Source organism: Oryctolagus cuniculus, chromosome 16 (assembly GCF_051225735.1).
Source record: "Oryctolagus cuniculus isolate XC-2025 breed Fujian yellow rabbit chromosome 16, ASM5122573v1, whole genome shotgun sequence".
In the NCBI taxonomy this organism is placed as follows: domain Eukaryota; kingdom Metazoa; phylum Chordata; class Mammalia; order Lagomorpha; family Leporidae; genus Oryctolagus; species Oryctolagus cuniculus.
In genome coordinates, this window is record NC_142882.1 from 78,006,593 (window position 1) to 78,029,205 (window position 22,613).

Consider the following 22,613-nt stretch of genomic DNA (forward strand, 5'->3'; position numbering starts at 1 on the left):
ATATATTGTTTGCTTTTGAGAATCCTAGTTCTTCAGTTCTGTTTTCTAAAGCATGAGCCATCATCATGCAGTTCTACATAGAAAGAAGGTGCACTTGTGTCCCCAGAGACATGGGTTGTAGGAGCTGGTTTTTCAGTAGGCATGCAAGAATACATTAGAACTAAACTTTTAAAAAGTTTTATTTGAGAGCAGAGTGACACAGAAAGCAGGGTGGGGGCAGAAAGAGAGAGAAGGGGGGGGCAGAAACTCTCATCTGCTAGTTGAATCTCAAAGGCCTGTAACAGCCAAGAGCTGGGAACTTTTAATGCAGGGTCTTCTACATGGGTGGCAGGGACCCAACTCCTTGAGTCATCACCCACTGTCTCCCAGGGTGCACATTAACAGGAAACTGGAAATGAGGGGAGAGCTAGGACTCAAACCCAGACACTCTGATTCGGGATGTGGGTGTCCCAACTTTTATCTTAATAGCTACATAGGGGTTAAGTTTCTTAGGTGCCTGTAGTTTTGCTGTGCTGAGGTTGACTGATCTGATAAACAGAGAAAAATATTAGAGTTTTGGTGAAATGTGGCAAAAGTGTGCCATGAGAGAGGCAGTGGTAGTGATTCTTACGGTGGGGCCTTTGGGTCCAGGGAATCCGATGTTACCAGGCTCTCCTCTTGCTCCAGCAGGACCAATTGGGCCAGGCCTGCCGTCAATACCAGGGAGGCCCTGAAATCAGAGTTTAAGTTTACTCCGTGTCAACATGGTCTCCCAACCTCAAACCCATGTTACTGCTATGGATGAAACAATTTTTTTTTTTGCATGCAAGGAGTTTTGTGTAAAGCGTCAGTCAATTTTGAGTCCATTTTTCTTTTCTATATGGGATACTGGTACTCCATAGCCAATTCAATCTCGGGTGTACCCTGTTCCCCCACCCCTCCATACCCTTGCCACCTGCCTCCATTTCCCTGCCCTGTTTTTCCGTTCCCCTTCTCTGCTCTCAAGCCTGTGTGCATTTGGACTCCATAATTACAATTACTCTGCGTCCCCAGATGATGTATGTGGCTGATATTTATTTTCAATGTATTCATGTATAAATGAGCCACAAAACAGACTTGATAAGGGTGCAATAAGTGCCCTTGAAAATGTAATGGAAAGTGAGCAATACTCACGACAGGGCCTTCTTTACCGGCTGGGCCAACATTTCCAGGAGATCCAGGGAGACCCTGCCAAGGAAGTGAGGGTGTTTTCACAGTGCCACTTTAACTCACATATTCGAGGTTCAAATTAATTGAAATCTCACAAGAGCACTTCCCCCACTTTTTGTGTGTGGCCTAAGGTAAAACATTGGGGATATTAACTACTAGCCTGGAGGTGTGAAAAGAGCTCTAAAAATTTTTCTTGTTTCCATTTTTTTGTGCTTTCGTTTTATTGAATTCTAGTGCAGCTGACTTATTTGCAGATATCTCAGGAAAGCATTAAGCAACATGCTATATGGGCAAAATGTGTCATGTTATTTACTTCATGATAGAAAAACTAATACTTTTGGTAAGCAATTTCCGAAGTACATTTTTCTATTGCTATATTTGGTGCCCCTCTTACTGGCTTATGGTACAATTACAGTTGCTATTCACCCATAAGAGATAATGGAGGCAAAAAAATTACTCTATTGCTATGGATTAGAGTGTCTACGGGCCCAAAGGTCACTTCTCCATAGCTAGTGTGATGTTGAATACATTATAGCACTTTGTGATTGCTGAAAAAAATGGTTTCACTTATGAATCTAATAAACTAATAATGTATAGCCCTAATACATTTCATGAACACCTTATATAAAACTCACAAATTAAGATAAAAGATTCATGCTGATAGGGGAGCCAGCCTAATTTGGATATAATAAAATAGATCTATTCTTCCAAAAACTTCATAGCCATTTCATCAAATAATAAATAGGAAATTTATGAGCTAACTAAATATGTAAAAAATACCTACTGATCTGTCATAAAATTAACCTAAAAAGTAAACTGTTAGCAGGCCTACTACTAACAAATTTACTTTTGATGTTTTTGCTGCTATTGTCAGTATTAGCCAATCCTTTGAAGAAGGAAGTAGTGACAGGCGTGACTTGCTTAGAATTGATCCGAAACTTACTCGGGGTCCCATGAGACCAGGCTCACCAGGGCGACCAGAATCTCCATTGGGGCCTCGGACTCCAGCAGGGCCAGTGGAACCACGACTACCAGGAGGCCCCTAATGAAAAAGAAAGAGGTCAGGGAGGAGGCTGCTGTAGCCGACTACACCCTCCACCAGAAGCATCCAGCGTCTGTGAGGGGCGCTCACCATGACACCAGCTCTGCCGTCAGCTCCAGGAAGACCACGGGAACCAGGACTACCCTGCAAAAAAGTGCAGGAGACAGAAGGGAATCAGAGACAACCCTTGACGGTGATAAGGCATTTTATTAGAACGTGGCCTGGTCTTTTCCTACGGGGGAGATACAGACACAAACCAGGCCAAAAGCACTTCACCCAACCCCCAAAGGAACGCGCAGTTGAGTGTCCCGTAAAAGTAGGTCAGCACTGATTCCAGACCCATTTGGTAACACAGCAAATGGAGAGGCACTGATTTCGTAAAACAGATGGAAAGCAGATGCTCCCTTCATCCAGAAATGCACTCAGCAATCAACCAATGCCCAGGGAGGGCGAGGCAGCGCTGCCTCTCTGTGTCTGGGCATCAGGGCGTTTGGAACTTACTCTCAGGCCAGGGGGTCCTGCAGGGCCAGCAGAGCCAGGCTCGCCAGGGGAACCTCTCTTTCCTTCTTCTCCACTGGGACCAGGAGGTCCTTGGGGTCCAGCAGAGCCCTGTTCATGGGAGGATCAAAGGAGAAGGCACAGAGAAAGACATTTCACATCATATCCAGCTAACAGACTCTACTGAAAGTATTGTGATGATGTACAAGTAGAGAGCTACTTACAGGCTCGCCCTTGTTACCACTCTCTCCCTTGGTGCCAGCTGGGCCAGGCTCACCCTAGGATGCAATAGAAAACGATCGTCAAGCAACACGCATTTGGCAAAGCTCTCCCACAGACAAAGCTCTCAGAATATTTATGGGACGAGATGAAGAGAATCTCAGGTTGTCTGAGAAACATGCCTAGAAGGGGATGGTCTTGGCTGAAGGGACGAGACAGATACTACGGAATTTTGTCTGTTTATCTTTGAGAAAGCTTCTGAGATAGCAGGAGGGGTGTGTCCATGTGCGTGCAAGGGGGATGGGTGTACAAGCATATACATACGCATCCAGAAGAAAGACAAACTAAAAATGCCAAGGAAGGAAAAAATATACAGGAATAATGAAGCCTAGACAGTGATGTGAGGACAGCAGCTGAGGAGAGTTATAGCTGGGACCAAGGACTTACAACAAGTCCGCGGGCACCGGTAGCACCAGCAGCACCGACAGGGCCAGGAATACCACGGGGTCCAGGGAGACCAGGAGCCCCAGCAACACCGGGAAGGCCCTGAGAAGGCAAATGCAGCAATGTCCATCACGAGGCAAAGGTGGCAGAGGCAGTGCCTAAAGACATGGGCTTACCACTGCAGCGAGCACATTTCAGCCACCCTGAGATACTCACAGCTGCACCCTTAGCACCAGTGAGGCCGTTTGCTCCAGGGTTACCCTGAGGAATAGGAGAGGAGAAGGTCAGCAGTTAGCTGGGAGGGATTTGTTCTCTTTCGACCCCACTTTCATTCTTGCTTTTCCACACCCCTGCATTTTTCCACTCAACAAGGTTAACCACAGCAGCTACTTACAGGAGGTCCAACGGGGCCAGAAACACCGGGAAGACCCACTTCACCACGGGGACCCGCAGGGCCGGAGGGACCAGGGTTACCAACAGGTCCGATTTCACCCTAAAAAGAGGCAATGACACAGAGGCTGAGGCAGCAAGTGACGGAGCAGCGTGTCCCTGCCGTTGGGACCCCACGCTGTACTCTGAAATTTCTTCGTAACTGCAACCATCTCCCCTACCTGATCTGTTCCTATGGACTCAGGGTTGATTTCCTATTTTTCCTAGGCTGGTTCTGCCATTTCGACTTCCTGCTATCTCCGTCCCTCTGTGGCTGACCCTGGTTCTCAGTTCTGGCTGGTTTGGGAAGAGTATCCCACAGAGACCCTTGGAATCAATTTCCACAGCGCCATCTATATCTACACTCACCAAGCACAAATGCAGGGAGATGATCGATTTCAAGTTTGCAGTGAGAACCTGGTCATTGTACCTCCACTTAGGAGGAGGTTACTAATTAGGCAAACTGTTCTGTAATTATCTAGCTGCAAACACATTTCTGGGTCCTTCACATTGCAGTGACAATGTCAGTGCTGTTTTTACCTTGGGACCAGGGGCGCCTGGGAAGCCGGGAGGGCCAGCGGACCCAATAGGACCCTGGGAACAAAGCAGAAGGTGGTAAGAAATTTCCTCCAAGTAATTTAAGAAAACGACAACAACAGAGAAGACTGAAGCGGGTTAGAGTGGCTTGATCTTTTTGGGTATTGGCAAAGAAAAAACTGACAGCGAATCAGCTGAAATTAGGAGGTTATCGAATGGAAGATATTCAAAGCATCCAGGATGGTGTGGATTTTACTTTTACATCCATCAAAAGTCCCAGGAACTTTTAAATAGCCCACATCACTTACAAATGGACCTCATAGGTAAAATGTCCAAAATGATGTTATTTTTTAGGAAATTAACAAAGAAGCTCTTTTCCACCCCATAGTTCCAACTCCTTCCAAATTGTCCAGTGCCAAAACTTACAGCAGGGCCCACGGGACCAACACTGCCATCACTGCCACGAGCACCCTAGGAAACATAGAGGGGACGAGTCAAGTGAAAATTCAAGGTCAGTCACTAAAAGATTTTTAGAAAGATAAAAATGAACAAAAATGGGTGCACTTACAGCTGGGCCAGGAGCACCGACACGTCCTCGCTCACCCGGAAGGCCCCGGGCTCCCTAGGAGCAGAAATATTTTCAATAAAAGTTACATTTAAAAGCTCATTTGAAAAAGTCACAGTCATCATGTACTTAAGGATGAACTAAAAACAAATAAGTCTTGTTCAAATGCCAACTACAAGGTGGTAGATTTCAATTAAGTATGCAGATGGCCATTAGGAAAATATCAAAGAATACAATGCCAAGGGATATGGTCATTAGCAAAAATATTAAAGAAGTTCCAGCTCACAAAGAGTGGACACGTGGATTTACAGAGAAGATACTCACTGTTTGTCCAGGAGTTCCATTTTCACCAGGGGCACCAGGCTCACCCTACATGAAGAAGGAAGATTGAGTTTCAGTTCATCGTACACATCAATTATTGTTTCTGATCGCAGTTTTTACCCTGTTATTTCAATGTGAGCTACGCATATGTTTTGTAACAATTCTCAAAGTTATGGATTGTTTCTCAATTATCCCAGACACCTAAACTAAAGAAAAAAAAGTGCTGAAATAAGTTTTTATCTACATGACACCAAACACTAAGGTGCTAAGGATATGTGATCATTTGATTGTACCCTCTTCCCAATTTCCCCCTTATGATGTTTAGGATATCACTTCGACTAGCTTTATCTGTCATTGTACTTCAAAAGGTTGATGAAAGAATGGATTTAAAAGATAAGTTTATTTTTGATGCAAAAATTATTTGAGATCCATGCTTAATTTTTGTTCACAGTACGCATTTCCATTTTTTGGAATTTTTTTTGAAGTAACCTCATATTAGGAGTGATATGATAAATAGGGATGGTAAAAGGTAAACCTACTTTCAATATAATCACATTTACCCTCTTTAAAGTTATTTTGAATATTCAATGTTATCATTTTTATAAAATATGCATGAGAATTTGAGACTTTATAATATTTTTAGAGCTGTCATATTTATTTCCAATTTATATTTTTATATAAGTGACATATTTTTATACAAGTGACTGAAAACCATGGTATGGCAGCAGTGCTGGGGTCATTCAATATGATGGCACAAATAAAAGAATTTTCCTTTAGATACAGAAGAAATGTGGTTTAATAGAACATGTAAGGATCCTTTATTATATCTAGGATTCAATGTCAAGTGCATTTCTTGGGACTAAGCAATGAGGTGAGAGTCAGGATTTCTAGCCTGGGCCTTTCTAACCACTACATATGTGACTTTGGGCAAATCATGAGCTATTGCTAAGCCTCAGTTTCCCTCATCTGCAAAATGAGGGCACCTCCAAAACTCCTGGCAGCACTAACACTTTATGATGCCGTGATTAGTAGTCTGGACTGTTCTATTGGGCTCTTGGGGGAATGAGTTTGACCTTATCCATTTGTGTGGCAGCTGGAAAGTTAGAACAGATTCTCCATGTTCATGTTCATTTCTGGTCCCGCTAGTATTCGTTACTCATTAATTTGTAATTACGTTGGTATTCACTTTAATATCACATTATCTCCTTAATAGGAAAGAGAACATTTTATAGTTGAAAATGGTGTCAGAGAAGAGCCCAGCCAAGAGATAACACACTTCTGAGACTTTAATTACCTAATTAAATGTTTTGAGTGTGCACAGATAAATCACAGGAAAGAGGTTGAAAAGTGTATTGTGACATGAATGTGCCTATCTAATTATTGCATAGCAAAGAAGAATTTACAGTTTAAAATAATACGTAGTGTTCTAATGCGTGATTGTATGTTTATTTTTATTGTCTGCAGTAATCAATTGAATTGTAGAAGGAGGAAAGAAAGCGGAGGAAGAAACTATTGACTTTTTTTAAAATCTCACTTGTCTAATAGACGTTGAACTAAATACATATTAATAATTGGCCTTTTATCACAGATTATGATAGTTAGTCCTCACCATTGAAGGATTTACATAGAAGAAGAAGTGAGATACTTTTTAGAATGTGGGTAGTCTTCAGAAAAAATTCAGAAAAACTTCTTGAAAGCAATGCTTGCAATTTAGGTTTTACCTTCACACCAGGAGCACCAGGCTGTCCTTTCAATCCGTCCAGACCGTTGTGTCCCTGGAAGGCAATTGCTTTTGTTAAAATGTGATTCCATTATAGAGTTTGGTCAAACAAAATTTTCCTTTCTTGCAATTAATATCTCTTGGCTGAAACTTACGGCTGCTTCAGTAGAATGGAGATTCCTGTACCAGCCCCAACTAAGCCACTCTCACCCCTGCACCTGACATGGGAAGGACGGAGCACTCTATGCTCACTCACAACTCTCCATCTCCAGCAATATCTCAGTTTTCAGAGGGCTATATACACTCCTGAGTAATACAACTTCCATAGGATTTTTGCCATGGCAATCCTGTTTTTTGGTGGTGATGAACAGACTGAAGAGAACTGCACTCCACTTTACTTTGAAGCAATCTTTCTCTGTAACTCTCTCTCCCCTTTAGCAAACAACATGAACGGGGATGTGAGGCTGCCTCACCCAGGAGTTTAAGTTCAGTTAGTTTTTCTCCCCCAGATCATCATCATTTTCCCTCCTCTGGATAAAGAAATTCGCTCACCCTAATGCCTTTGAAGCCAGGAAGTCCAGGGGTTCCAGGGAAGCCACGAGCACCCTTAGAAAGAAAAGCAGACGCATGTGAACGATGGTCTGTCTTAGACAACAAGGCGGCGATTTCCTACCTCTGGAATATTTCTCCTCACCAAAGTTCAAACTTGGGAACAAAGACTAGTGCGAGAGGGGGCTGCAAACTGTTCATGGACAAATGGAATTAAAAGATAATGGAGATTTTCCATGAACTTTTTGAAACCCTTGTATGTTATTCAGCGCAGGGCCACAGATCATTTTGCTCTGATGTGAATAACAGGCACTATGGTATTTGTAGAAAACACAATTTTGTTGTTTATCACAACTGTCATTTATTTTATAGTATTTTCATTCATTCTTTGCTATGTTCCTTGTCAGATGCCTTTAATGAGCATTGCAAGTAGGAGTGACATCTATGCTGACATCAGATGGTTGCTTGTTTTAGCACCTGTCATGCATCTGGAGACTTTGGAGGCATAAACCACACACTGCTGTAAGAAGCCTCACCTGTGGTCCCATAACTCCTCTCTCACCAGGTCTTCCAGGTTTTCCGGGGTGACCCTAAGACATGAAAGCATCATAGGGCAGGGTTAACATTTCTTGGTAAACTGTCAGACACAACTGGGGACATCTTGGTTTTTACAAAACAGGAGAAAAATATCACATATAAATGTGGATTCAAATACAATTTAATTAATAATTATATTCCCCTAAATACAAGCCAGTTAATTAATATTTCATTAAAATAATATTTTCCATATGGGGAGAGTTATGTCAGGCTTATTCAGCTTTTGGCAGAACTCTTCATTTGGATCTAGCGATTCCTGCCGAGGCAGGGACATTCACACTGCCTGTGGAAGTGCTGCAGAGTAAACACTTACATCCTCACCAGCCTTGCCAGGGGGACCAGGGGGACCACGAGCTCCTGCTGGGCCCTAAGGGAAGGAAGACATATGATTTTGTTAAGGCTGTGCTCATGAAGTTGCTGAAATGTATCGTTTATCACAAAGTGGGGGTGTGGGGAGGATGTACTCACAGTCTGACCGGGTTCACCAGGCTCACCAGCAGGTCCTTGGAAACCTTGAGGTCCCTAAGGGGGGGAAAAATATATCATGCTCCAAGCCTTTAAATTCTCTTGTTTTGTAGGAGAGATTGCAAATATTTGATACTTACAGGGGCACCAGCTGCACCAGGAGGGCCTCTAGGTCCCATTAAACCCTGTGGAAAGGGCAGACATGGTTAGCAAGGACAAATTGCCTAGCCATGGTGGGTTTAAACAGGGCCAGCTTAGCAGGGTGATGGACAGATGAACAGAAGGATCCTGCCTTTATTTCATAGTTTTTTGCCTCTCCCAAAGAAGCATCAGATTTCCATTACTATTTCATCTCCTTTGCTTTTTCTTTTCTTCCAGCCCACATCAGCAGAACTCAAAGAAAACTGGATGGGGAGGTCTTGGGTTCCTTACAGTCCTGCACCAGTGGGCACACTGAGTAGCTCCAAAGTGATGAAGTGAATCTGTCTTTGCACAGGTGCAGAACATGCTGTTGCTTTCGCTGCAGCTGATGAAGCATTTTATTGGATCCTCAGGTCCTACGTCACCTCCCCGTGTCATGCTTAGCTAAGCAACTGGTATTTTTATTGCCACAAGTATTAACTGAAAAGAATCAAAAGTCTTTCTTCATGATTAGAGAAGGTCAGCTCTTTTTAGGGCTGTGGGTAACTGATGAAAATGTCCAACAGAAAACAGTGGATGTCATTAAGGGTGAAGTATTGAAATGGCCTTCTATTTCTGATACTACCTCTGAATACATGAGTAACAGCTGAGTGTCCCCCTCTTTGTTTTTCATGCTGTAGCAAAAAAGTAGGGCTAAGTAGACCGTGGCTAGTCTATGAGCTCCAAATTTGACTTCCCTTTTGCAGTAACCAATTCCTGTGTAAGCTCATCTGTAGGGTTTGTTCCCCATCATGTTGAAAACATTTCACATAGAAGTCGAGTAATTTGTTCATGATGCACCAACCATGGGGACTTTGCAGTCGACCTCACCTCACTGACTTAATGCCAAGGGTGAAATAATATGGATTTTATTTAAAATGCATACCATTTTAGTATAAGAATTACTTATTTTGTTTTAGAAATTGCTTTGACATGAAAAGAAGCTGTCCTTTTTCAATCAAAATAATTTTTAGGTGCGCATTAAAAATTTCTTTGACATCATACATTTTCAATTATAGTCATTTATTTTTCCTGTGTATTTGCAACAATTTCATTTACATGCAAGATAGTTTATTTTGTGGAGGCTGTGAGACAGCCTATGATTACTCATTAATTCAGAAAAAAAACCCTGTGGGGTTGTAGAGTTATTGATTTTCCAACATGGAAAATTATTTTAATACTTTATTGCTGCATATCTTCCCTACTTGTGAAACACATACATCTGTGGGTGTATGTGAATGTGCAAGTTTAAATCCTATGTCACTGATATCTAAAAGTAAAATACTGTGCTTTATGACCCCAAGGGTTCCAGAAACAAGAGAATCTGAAATCCAAATTAATTTTCTCAGCTCATGTGGACTTTTTAAAAAAAAATGACACTTACTGGCCCTTTTCCTTATCCCCACCCCATTTTGCTTTTTCTTGAGAGATTAGGGCAGCTTGAACCCTGACTAATGACCAGCAGTAGCTGAAACAGCTAATTTAAAATTTCCAATATAAACAAAGCCAAAAGAAACACTCTACTTTTTCATTCCAGATATGAGCATTCAAAATTACTAGGAAAAATCAGGAATTGGAAATCATCAATTAAAGGTGCATTACTTCTCGAGTGAGTTTTAATTTACAGAAAATATTATCTTGCCCTTATAGCGCATTAGTTTTTTGCCCCTCATTAGCTCTAGCAGCTTATTCTCTTGAGAAGATAGAGCACTGAATGTATCGTCCAGGTAAAATTCACACTTTAAAGACCATGTTGCCTTTGGGCAGACAAATATCTTTGTTTGGAAACAATTAATTGGCATCACCAAAAGGAATATATGCGTATTGATAGAGCTTAATCTATCTTATGCTTTTGCTCTAGCCATTTTCCCCTCTATTTCATATATATATAGTATATATTTGGCACGTTCACATCAGTTTTTTCCCCTAACATATCTCACTAATGCTTGTTAGAGGCTTCGTTTGTTCAATAATCATAATCGTATGGAAACTCAAATTATAGGTTATGCTGCTGAATATTTAGTGCTGTGTGATACCAATGCTAAATTTTACTCATCTTTTTATTTATATTGACTTGTAATCAATAAACTAGTAAAAGGAATTCTTATGGAAATAGAGAAAAGGAAACATTTCTTATATATATATATATATATATATATATATATATATATATTTCCTCAAAGTAGGGTGAGACTCTGACGTAGACACTGCTGTCTCCTCTAGTACAGTTTGCAGCCCAAAAAAGACACCTGCAAAATATTTGTTGATGGGAGGTTTTGTTCAAGAGCTCGATACACAAGGCATCTGGTCTACAGATATCAGATACCTGGTCCAGTGGTGACTTCTAGTTCTGTCAACAGCCACCTCCATGAAGTTGGGAAAGATGACTTAAATTCTTCAGTTATAAAATAACAAAAGCTGAATTGGAACATGTTGGTCAGGGAACTTAATAGTTCTGTCTCTAAGTATTGCTTAAAATTCTAAGCAAGTTAAAAGGATGTAAAAATTTAATAAAAGTATTATCCTTTTGAATTAAATTGATAAGATTCATTCAAGGTTCCAAGATCCAAAGTGTATTTCTTGAACATGAACATTTGACCTATCCCAATGAGACTTGTTTTAGGAGGAAACCGAAGCCCCTAATCCAGTTGTAGGTTTTGATAGATTTGAATACAAAAAGAATTGTTTTTATTTGATCTAAGTATTGCTTGTTAACCAAGATAGCTATATAAATGGCACTGTAACATTTAACGTTAAACAAACTCTCTGTTTAGTGTAGTTCTGGGCTAAGATAGAAAGAGAGAAGCATACCATGGGTCCAGGGCCACCTCCTTTTCCATCAAACTGAGCAGCAAAGTTCTAGACAGGAAACAAAGTAACCAAACATCAGTGGAGTTACCAGCTATGTGGTTCATGTTCTCATTCTATTTGTAAAGATTTTTCTGTTGCTGCTTACAAGAGAGCAATGTTTCACAGAACTGTCAGTTTAGAATTCCATATTGAACAGAATTCCTAAAAAGTCAGGGAGAAAGTAAGTTTAAAATTTAGCCCACACCAGGTTTGAAGTGTAAAGCTTCCCTGCCTTAGTTATCAGTCTTGTGCCCAGTTATTTCTGTTCCTCCACTCCACAGCCTACCTCTACCCTGAGGCAGGCAGCTGTGCAAGCCACAGAAGGCCCCGGACAAAGCCGACAGCGACCAAGAGGACAACACTGCGCTCCCACCTGCTGCCTCTCCTACCAGAACAACTCGAGGGGACTCAAGGGCCTTCTTCTTGCTGAAGTTTCAGAAAGGACACGGAGAATTTTCAAGTTTAGAGGAAAAGTAAATTAAAATGCCCCCTGGAAGATGAAACTTTTTAAAACATAGTTCATGGTAATAACTTTAGTGTTAAAGATCTCTCTTACAGTGGTAGCTCTATTAAAGGAGGTGCCTTTTAATGCACTCTGTAGATAAGCAATCATAATAAGATCTTCGGGGGAGAAAGGTCTTATTTTACTGGCATACAGTTGAGTATGAGAATCAGGCTTCTGATTCACGGTGCTAACCAATTAAGCAAATATGTTTTCCTTCCTGCAGTGAGACCGTTTGGCACTCATACTATTGTTAAAGACATAAAGCTAAAAGAAGATATTAATGAGAAAGGGAAATGTACTTTTCTCAAATTAGTTTCAAGCAAATTAAACATAGAACTGCTTTGAATGTTGGTTCAGCAGACTTCAAGCCAAGGAGAATAAAGAGGGTAGGATGTTTGCGAAATTGCTTAAGATCAGGGATTTCACTTATGTAATTCAATCTAATCAAACTCGTTAATAATATAACACCTCTTATTTGTGCTTTACTGATAAAAGATATTAAATCCCCAAATTAAATAATGGTGCTGATGGCAGCAGCCACCTTCCGTGGATAAAGGCCAGTCACAAAGAGAATCGGCAGAACAGATCTCTGGGTGAAGAAACCCAAGAAACAAAACAGACTAATTTCCAAATAGCAAATCTCTCCCTTGGCAGCTAAAAATATATTCTGCAGCCAGTCTTCTTCCAACAGAAGTACAAGAAAGGAAAGCTGACTGAAAGTTAGTAACACTCGAGACGCCTTACCCCGCCGAGGCCAGGAGGTCCAGGAGGCCCTGGTGGGCCGGGAGGGCCGTTGGGACCATCATCACCATCTCTGCCTGGGGGGCCTGGTGGACCCTGGGAAGCAGAATATGAGTTAGGGGAGGGCTAGGCAGACCTTGGAGAAACCTATACTGCACACGAAAAAGAGACCTAAGAATACAGGTGCCGAGAACAGTTCTTCAGCCCCTGCAGTGTGCAAGGAAGGTGGAAGTTTAACATACAAGTATTGAAATCCACTTGCAACATGGGTCTACTTGTAAAGGAGGTGTAGTAACTGCTGTGTGAAGATGACACAGGCTGGTCTTCCCAGAGAAACATCTCAGTCCTATTAATTCATAGTGGAGCTCCAGTATTCAAATAAAGATAGTAATTACAGCTACAGTTTATAATTCTATGAACTTTGTATGTTTCACAGTGCATAATAATATCCGTCCTATGTGTCTTGACTGCCGATTTCTGACTCTGATGAACTTATGCAATTGTTTTGGTTGCTATGTGTGATTAGTATGTTAATGGATATTAATTAATAAGGTCATTTTATCACAGACTAGAAAATCCTGCAGAGTTTCTACCAATTAACACTATTTATGTTGTTAAAATAATTAATGGATAAAATTCTACCTCTGATAAACTGAGTGAAAAGCATAAAAGCCTGCACCTCACAATAGCTATAAGATGTTCAAATAGATAGAGTGGCAAAAGCTGTACACAATACAGGGCTCTATTGTTATAAATGCCAAATAAAATAGGATGATCTAAGAATACCATAAACAAAATGTAGGTCTGACTTGCAGACATGTGAAATAATGTAGAAAACATGCCTGTGACTACTCTTTCACTATTATTCCCAAGCTATACCAAGAAATCTTACTTCAAAAGTGAATGAAACATGTTACAAAGAGGGCCTTGGGGGGTAGGCAGAATCATTTCCATTAGATATATGTTGGACAGGTCAATTAGTACCAAAGAATATGGATGTCTACAATAGTCTTTTCTTTTCTTAATGGATAATCTTGACCTAAAAAGAAGGTTGATTGTACATAATAATGCCTATTCACTCTTTTGTATGGCATTATCTGTTTACAAGGTGGTACAATTATCTAGGTAGACATTATTCTTATATTATCAGTCTCCTGTAGTTTGTTATTCAAATATGGACCAAAACCTGTTAGTAGCTCGAAAATTACATACCCTTTCTCCACGTGGTCCTCTATCTCCAGCTGGGCCCTAAAAGGAAGATACAAATGGCATAACAATATCTCAGTGATTTCCAGTGAACAAGCTAAGCACTCTTAGTAAAAATTAGTTGGGAAGACTGATCTAACCACAATGCCATTAGATAATATCTAAAAAGTTGGTACAATACTATATATATATATATACACATAGATAAACATAGATATCTATATGTATATGTACATGTAGTTTTTGTAACAAAATATGTAATTTTTTAACATCTGGAGGACTGGAGGCTATTCTAGTCTGCAGCCACTAGGTCAGGATTGTACACAGCATTTTTAGTAAGATGATTACTACAGATAAATGACCCTTTTGTCACAGCTCTAACAGCCATTTATATCATCAAAGACCTTGAAAAATAAATTTTTATTTGCTACCTACAATTGATATAATGTACTTTGCACCTCCAGAATAAAAATAAGTCTACTGTTCCTTTAGTGTGTAAGTCACCAGTTTGTGTAATACAAATATAGTTAGAAATGATTAAGGAAAATAAAAAAAACTTTGTTATCTTTAATGTCAACACCACTTTATGGCTTATCTAATGCATATTCATGTGGGCAAAATCTTGGCAGAATATTTTCTTTCTATAGTTTACCATGAATTCACTTAAATTCTAAGTTATCTCTGATAATTTTGGGTATTTATGGAGAAGTATTGCATTCTTACCCTTCTTGCAGTTTCCTAGAAAAAAAAATAAGGAACAGATTATTAGAAGTCTGTAGAACTACATGTGTGTGTGAGACTTCAATTCTGGTGTAGTATACACATCTATCGACAGGGTACATAATATCGTGCATTTACTGTTATCTTCAATTAATATTACAAAATACAATTGAAAAGTTTACCAATATGCTCAATAAAATGTGTTATGTACAGAACCAAATCTATATACTTATCTGTAATTGCGCCCAAATTCAATTCATGAGCTAAGAATTTGTTCATGATATTTAGCAAATGATTCCAAGGGTGTGATAACATTCTCTTAGCTCCGTAAAGTCTTTTGCTTCTAGCAGCTGATGTTAAAACTTCTGCTGGGTTATTTCCTCTACTTCTTATGGGTATTTTATGAGGAGAGTCTTGGGCTGTAGCCCCACCCACTTGGGGGTGGGTACTTTCTATGGCAGCCAGGAAGGTTCTGACCACCATAACCCTTCATGATTTTCTTAGAATCCAGGTTGGTCAATAATCATGCAGCCTCCCTTTTTCTCCCCAGAGAAAATATCACTATAACCAAGGATTCCAAGTATATATAGAAAAATTACAAAAATAATTTTACTTACCTCTTGTAAAGCTGTAGAAAAAAGAGGAAAATACAAAATAATTATTAGTATCATCTCTATCATTTCATTGATCAATAACAGTAATGAGCAAACAGATACACAAGTTTATACAATTAAGTTACCTAATTAAAGGACCAATTATATTTCTTAATAAGAATATTCTAATTATTTGGATATTATGCAGGTCAAAAGTAAAACAGGGATCAGCAGGGTGATTTGTTTGCAATATTAATATGTAAATATAGTTTGAATTAAAATGTTAATTATTTACTGTTTTATAAATGTTGTAAAATATTAATGTGTCTGAAGGATATTTCTAATGCTTGGCAATTAAGCTGGCAAATTGCACGGATGAATTGCTGAATGTAAAGCAAGTCCAGTAGAATGATGAGGAAATAACTTATGGCTTAGATCATCTTTAATACTTAAAAGTCTAAAAAATGGAAAATGTAGGAAAGTATGTTGCCCCAAGAGCTTTTGTTTCTTTATAAAATCTTTATAAAATCTTGAAGTCATTTAGTACTTCATGTGAGTCTGTGCCATTCTTAATATCCTTCTTCAAAAAGTCTAATTTGCACATAAAAATGGATTGAGACATCTGAAATTTTGCTTTAAAATTAATTCACTTAAGAAGGGTAAGATCATTTTACAAACATGCATCACTATTGTCCTTGAGAACGGATTGCTTTGTATAAAAGGAAAAACCGTGGATGAAAGATCTTGAAATATAAGGGGAAACTAAAGTTTATTTTTACAGTGCGGTCTGCCATAATTGCTATTATAAGTTCTTAAAGACTGAATTCCTCTCCTATGGCATAAAAAGTATAGGTTGTGACACGGGATACAAGTGTGGCCAAGCTGCCAACCGGGGTGATTCACCCCCAAGCACTGCTCCAATCAGGTGGCCAGGGCGTGGGTCATTCGGCGCAGGGACATCCGATGCCACACTGGCCAGCATCCAGCGCCGACACTTAGAGCCGATTTACGAGAATTACGGTTAAAATAGAGAAACCATAGATTTGCTGTGTTGTGTCCATCGGTAGGAGGATTCATGAAGCCTGACTGCATCATGGACGTCCCTAAGAGTTTTGGAAACCCGCCTATGGGTGGCTCAGCCGCGGGCGGTCGTGAGGAGAGTGTTGGCCACCTTTGTCCCAGCCCGCGCTTGCCCTGGGTGGGTGGGCTGTGTCTGTAGCCTCACGGTGCCCCGGGTCTGCTTTCACTGTGTCTCCGGGAGCCGGGATGCCACGGGAGCCACACCGAAGCTGGCAACATGGGTCTGGGCAGCGCGGTTCCACTGAGGTCCACGCACTCAGACGCGCGTGCAGCTGGGCAGCGAGCAGGTGCAGCGCGGGGCGTGGCCGGAGACCCCGCACTGCGGTGCAGTGGCCAGACCCCCGGGTTTTCCTGCTTCCACCTGGACATGGAAATCTGGTCCTAAAGTCTGGGACCGACAGGGTGGCCCGGGCTGGGGGTGGTCCCTCTGCTCTCCGACCCCCGTTAGCGCCTAGGGTCACAGGTGACCCCCCGGGGCGTTCCCAGCGCCCAGTTACGGGGGGAAACCCCGCGCAGGGGGAACGCCAAGGCTGGACGGGAGGTGGGGCTGGATGTGGTCCACTAGCGTTACCGCTCGCGCGGCCACAGGGGGCCTTGAGAAGCCGGGGTTCTTCCGGGGGCCGCCCACGCTCCTCCCGCCGGACGCCGGGCACCCTTTGGGAACGGTTCCAGCACAGGGTGTGCGTCATCAGCTGGGGGAGACCCGCGAGGCTTGGGGGGGCCGGTGCCTTCGCTCCCCGCCTCCGGTGGGGGCTTCCAGGGGTCCTCCTCCTCCTCCTCCTGGGGCCCTGTGCCTTCTCTCTCCGCCTCTAGAGGGCGCCTCAGGGGGTCCTCCTCCTCCTCCTGTTGGGGCCCTGCGCCTTCCCTCCCCGCCTCTAGGGGGCGCCTCTGGGGGGGGGTCCTCCTGCTCCTCCTCTCCTGTTGGGGCCCTGCGTCTTCCCTCCCCGCCTCTAGGGGGCGCCTCTGGGGGTCCTCCTCTTCCACCTTCCTCTTCCTCCTCCTGGGGCCCTGCGCCTTCCCTCAGGGGGTCCTCCTTCCTCCTCCTCCTCCTGGGGCCCTGCGCCTTCCCTCAGGAGGTCCTCCTTCCTCCTCTCCTCTTTCTCCTCTGGGGTCCTGCGCCTTCCCTCCCTGCCTCTAGGGGGCGCCTCAGGGGAGTTTTCCTCCTCCTCCCGGCCAGCCTCGGGACGCCCCGAGACAATAGCTCCGAGCGGGTGAGTTTTGCGTGGCTAGCAGGCCTCAGGCCGCACCAGGCGGCGGTCCGCGCCGCTAGGGCGCGGGTCCTCGTCTTCCCGCATCACCACGCCGGCCCCTCCTTGCAGCGTCCCGGGCCTGGGGCCCAGACCCAGGCCGCGGCCCCTCCCGAGCTCCCCGGGGGCAGAAAGTGCCTTCTCTACTTTTTTTCTTTTTCTTTTTTTTCTTTGTTTGAGAAGGCTGCGCCTCCTGGGCCCTTGCAGAGGCGGGAGCCCGTCCCGCGCCCCTCTCCCGCCGGGCACTTACACTGGCAGGTGGCTAGGCACGACGCCACTGCGAGCAGCAGCACGGTCCGCGTGTCCACAAAGCTGAGCATGTCTACGCGCTAGACATGCAGACTCCTTGTGTGGCGCGCTGGGGGCCCCGGTCGGCGGCGGAGCGATCACCTGGCGGGCGCGGGCATGCAGTCCTGGCCGCTAGCTACCTCCCGCCGGCGTGGTGCTAAAACGGTCCAGCCCCGCTCTGCCCTATTTATACGGCAAAAGTTTCCCTGGCCCGCGGGTGCTTCCAAAAGCGCCTCCACCAATGGGAGGGCTGGGGCCGGGGGCCCGGGCGGCCACGCTGGGAGGAGACTGCGGGGGCGCGGAGGAGGGAGCGGAGGAGGCAGGGACGTGGCCACGGGGCTGGCCGCTTAAATTGGTTCCATTCTTTTTGAGGACGTGGACACTTTTGAGGCTTTCGAGGGGAAACTCTGAGTCGCTGTCTGCATACCTCGGCCCGCCCTCCCCCCTCCCGCCCCTGCGAGTTTGGAAACCCCGCCGCGAGGACACGTCGGAGCGCTGGGCCACACCCGCACGGCCGCCTCGGCCCAGGGCTGGCGCCCGCGCCTCCAAGGGGAGCTGTCCAGTCCTGCTCACCTGGCGCCCCGCGGGCCACCTGCAGGCCGCCCCCGCCCCCGCCCCCGCCCCGGGCTTAGGGAGCTCCGCTCGGGGTCGTGTTTTCAGACATAGCTTTCCAAAGTCCCTTGTGACTCAGTGGATGGGCTAGGGGGTCCTGTCCAGGGAGGGCCGGGTTGGAATGGGTGGACAGCACTGGGCGGGGGTGAGCCGGGGAGCATCCTGGCGTCTGGAGTTCCTGCCTGGCTCGCCTCCTCCTAGCTGACCCTAATCTGGATCTTGGAGGGGTTGCCGGGCCCTGCAGGATGGGGCTCCCCAGGCCTCTTTGCTGAGGCAGCCCTGGACAGTCTGCCTCCTCCCTTTTGTGTTTCCAAACTCCCCTCTAATGCGCGCACTCCTGGTCCAGATGGGCCGGCTCTGTCCTGAGCCTGGTCTCAGGGACCCCTCCAGGGAACCCCCAGTCCTGAGCTTGCTGCCCATTCACTGACCCCGAAGACAAGCCCTTCCTGACCCCTCCTCCCTCTCCCTACCCAGGAGAGGATATCCAGGCCCTGAGGGGGCTCTGGTTCCTAGTTGGGGGACCTCGCCTTCCCAAGGAACCCCCACCTCCCCAAGCAGTGCCCCTCACCAGCGTGGCGTCAGCTCTGTCCCCAGTACCCAACCTCCTTCCCTTGCGGGTTCTGCTCCACGAGGCTCTGGGACTATGACCCTCCCTGAGCACCGGGGGTGGGAGACCCAGGCTGAGTGCCCCCAACTACGCCTCTCGGGGTCGTGCCAGGCCCGGAGCCACATGTGGGTGTCCCTGGCCTCGCACCCCCAGTGGAGCAGCCACCGCCCAGACGCAGAGCCCGGCTCTCCCATGTCATTGCAGAGGGGGGCTGGTTTGGGTCAAGCTGGTCCCCACGCAGTAGAAGCGGGTGGGCTGCAGTCCCTGTGGAATCTTTTCTCCTCTCTGCCCCCCGCCCGACCTCCCCTCCATTTTTTTTTGCTTTGCTTTAAGGAAGAATTTCTTCCTAAGTTAACTCCATGTGCAGCTGTTAGAAACAAAGGGATGGAATATGCCTAACTGACTGCTGGTTAGTGGAAGTAAAACACAGTCACTACGATCCATAATAAACTTCGGTTTTATTCTGACCAAAGGCGCTGACTTGAAAGACCCCTTCAGATTTCTTTTGCAATAACTTAGAGTGAAAAAAATCCCAAAAGGTGTCTGGTGGCCCTCAGGAGAGTGCTCAGGGGAGGAGTCAGGCTGACCTTTGTTTCCACCAAAGAAACAATCTTGAATTTTGCAGCAAAAGGCTGGGCCTCAGCTGTGCACCCAAGCGCACTTTTACCTTCTCCCCGACATACTGCTGCCCCAGAGCTCACCAAAAGCTTTAAAAGCGTAAATCACTTTCGTCAGGACAAACTTCAGCATACACAGCCAAACATTTTTTGCCTCCTTACTCAGAGTCCTAACGAGCCGCCTTTGCAGAGCATTTGCTGTCTTGCTGAAAGGCAGAGGTTAATTCTGAACAAAATCATTCCAGTATATATGGAGATAGATTTGGGAAAGAGATCCTCCAAGAGGTCATCTGATAACGATTTCAGGGTCAAGTCGGCTGCGTCATCGGGTGTACAGTCACTGCCCAGCATCTTAAACATTTAATTGTAAGTTTTGATGTGGTGGTAAAATTAGTTTAAAACATAAGGCCTTTTTTTAAAAAAAAGTGTAACTGTAATTTCCCCTTTAGCAAAAAGTCGAAAAGGACCAATGCACGCCTAGTTTTTAGAATGAGAATCCGAAGTTCGGGCACACACTCACACACGGAGAGGAAAGTGTCTGCGAGGAAGGCAGAGGAGGGAGCTGATAACTTGAAAAACATTCCTGGAAACTGATGCAAATACCAAGTGCTGCCGGCTCCCTCCCTGCTGATGTGGCAAGGCAGCGTCAGCATTTGGTGGGAGGCCCTGGAACAATAAAGATGGAGGGAGCTCAGGGAAAGCCTGCCCTCTCTGAAAGCAGGAGGCAGTCTGATCCCACCCGTTTCCACCTACAAATTCGACACTGTTTCACTGATCACTTACTGGGGAAGGAAGTTGATGAAGTGTGTGTTTGAAAGCAGGAATTCTTTAATGCTTGCGTTTAGAGCCCTGTGAACTATTGTGTGTCAAATAACAGGCAGCTTTTTGTGTGCTCAGGGTAGGACGGTGAGAGCCGGGAGAGTTGACCCCAAGTCTGCACAGCTTCCTCCGGGTGGCCTCAGTGGTGGTGGTGGGGAGGGAGGGATCCAGACGGAGGAGGAGGAAAAAAGAGGAAGGGGGTGGGTGGCGTCTCCGGTGAGAGAGGAGGGAGGCAGAGGAAATCCAAGCCTTCTACGACTTTGACTTTGACGCCAGAGGGTTAACTCCTAAGCTCCTAGCCACAGACCATTCTCTGATGAGAGGGAAGATGCTCTGTTTAGCTTCTGACACCCACGAAGCTCGCCACATCTCTATGTATGGCAAGAGAGCCCGGCCGAGAAAGGAACGCACCACAGCCCGGTGGGGCCTGGCTGGTTCGTGCTTCATTCCTTTACTGGGACAAGCTTAAGTGTCCTGATTGACACACTTGTTGGGCATCCCCGCTTTGGAAAGCACCCAGACTATGCCATTGCATTCTCATTCTGGTTCTAGTGGACTTGTTTGTCAAACATCTGTTAGGGAGGTGTTTGCTGACAACTAAGGTGGGAGCTGAAGCGCTTTGGCGGCTGACTTCTGTCTGGAAGACGTGGAGATGCCTGCTCTACATCATAGCAGCGACGACCTTCATTGCCCAGGGATTGTTTGAATGCTACCAGATGTAATTCACTCAAGCTGTGTTTAGTGTTAGGCCAGGCACTGTACTAGTTGGTGGGTGTGTAATTATGAGACAGAAGGGCAGGTTCATTGCCTTCAGGGGGCTTCCAGTGCATGGGCAGATGGAGAGGACGAGGGCTGGGAGGGGAGAGTAGAGTGCTTCTGTGCCCATGGGAGGATGGATGGTCCACAGCTAAGCTAGATTCAGGAGGGTGGAACCAAGGAGGCTTCTGGTAGGATGCAGAACAGATTTTAAAAAGAGGGAGGAGGCTGGTCTGGGCAGAGGCTTTAGAAAGCTCAGCAGCCTGAGGAATGGAAAGCACTTGGGCCTGCCTGATGGATTGTGGAAAATAAAGGAAAAGACCGGGGAAGGCGCTGGAGTTGAGATTGGAGGACTGAGTCAGGATCGGATCCGAAAGGACACTGGAAGCTGTGTTCTGGTGTTTGTGTGTTCTTCGCTGGGCTGTGGGAGTGTGTGGATGATCTTAAGTACAGAAAGTATGTAATCAGAGAGCTTTTAGAAAGATGACTCGTTGCAATCTGGGGAAATGATTAGAAGAGACACACAGGAGAGAGAGGGAAGGCGGTGAGGAGGCTGCAACAGTGATTCTGCGGGAAAGGGATGATGGCCTGGGCCAGGGGAGTGGCCCCAGAGTTGATGAGAAGTTGATAGTTTCAGAAGTATATTAGAGGGAGAAGAAAAACACGCCTGTGTTTGATAGAGTGAAGGAGAGGGAAGGCGCCATGATTTCTGGCTTTATAATTTTTTAAAAAAGATTTATTTGTTTGAAAAGCAGAGTTACAAGGAGGTATGGGGGAAAAGAGAGAGAGAGAGAGAGAGAGAGAGAGAGAGAGAGAGAGAGATCTTCTATCTGCTGGTTCACTCCCCAAATGACTGCAACAGGTGGAGCTTGGCCAATCCGAAGGCAGGAGCCAGGAGCTTTTTTGGATCTCCCACATAGGTATAGGGGCCCAGGGACTTGGGCCATCCTTTGCTGCTTTCCCAGGTGCATTAGCAGGGAGCTGGATCGGAAGTGGAGCAGCTGGGGCTTGAACCGGTGCCCATATGGGATGCCAGTGCCACAGGCAGTGGCTTTACACATTACAGCCACAGAGCCTGCCACCAGGATTTCTGGTTTTGACAGCTGCTGGGTGCAGGTGCTATCCTTTGTGTTGTGGAACTTTTCACAGGCTGATTATGGATCATCCAAATGGAAAGGTCTTATAGATAATTAGATACTTAAGCCTGAAGTCCACAAT

The 22,613-nt window shown here is 45.0% G+C and overlaps 1 protein-coding gene across 1 annotated transcript in view; it reads right to left on the reverse strand.

Annotated features, from left to right (window-relative positions):
• The window catches only part of COL1A2 (collagen type I alpha 2 chain), a 35,783-nt gene extending 17,767 nt beyond the window's left edge, over positions 1-18,016 (reverse strand). Inside the window, 25 exon segments of the mRNA NM_001195668.2 lie at positions 611-709; positions 1,153-1,206; positions 2,132-2,230; positions 2,321-2,374; positions 2,732-2,839; positions 2,953-3,006; positions 3,395-3,493; positions 3,608-3,652; positions 3,786-3,884; positions 4,361-4,414; positions 4,784-4,828; positions 4,926-4,979; positions 5,247-5,291; positions 6,965-7,018; positions 7,516-7,569; positions 8,049-8,102; positions 8,423-8,476; positions 8,578-8,631; positions 8,715-8,759; positions 11,566-11,613; positions 12,854-12,946; positions 14,063-14,098; positions 14,780-14,794; positions 15,394-15,404; positions 17,947-18,016. Of these exon segments, the coding sequence (NP_001182597.1) occupies positions 611-709; positions 1,153-1,206; positions 2,132-2,230; positions 2,321-2,374; positions 2,732-2,839; positions 2,953-3,006; positions 3,395-3,493; positions 3,608-3,652; positions 3,786-3,884; positions 4,361-4,414; positions 4,784-4,828; positions 4,926-4,979; positions 5,247-5,291; positions 6,965-7,018; positions 7,516-7,569; positions 8,049-8,102; positions 8,423-8,476; positions 8,578-8,631; positions 8,715-8,759; positions 11,566-11,613; positions 12,854-12,946; positions 14,063-14,098; positions 14,780-14,794; positions 15,394-15,404; positions 17,947-18,016 (1,497 nt within the window).
• Between the last annotated feature and the right edge of the window lie 4,597 nt (positions 18,017-22,613).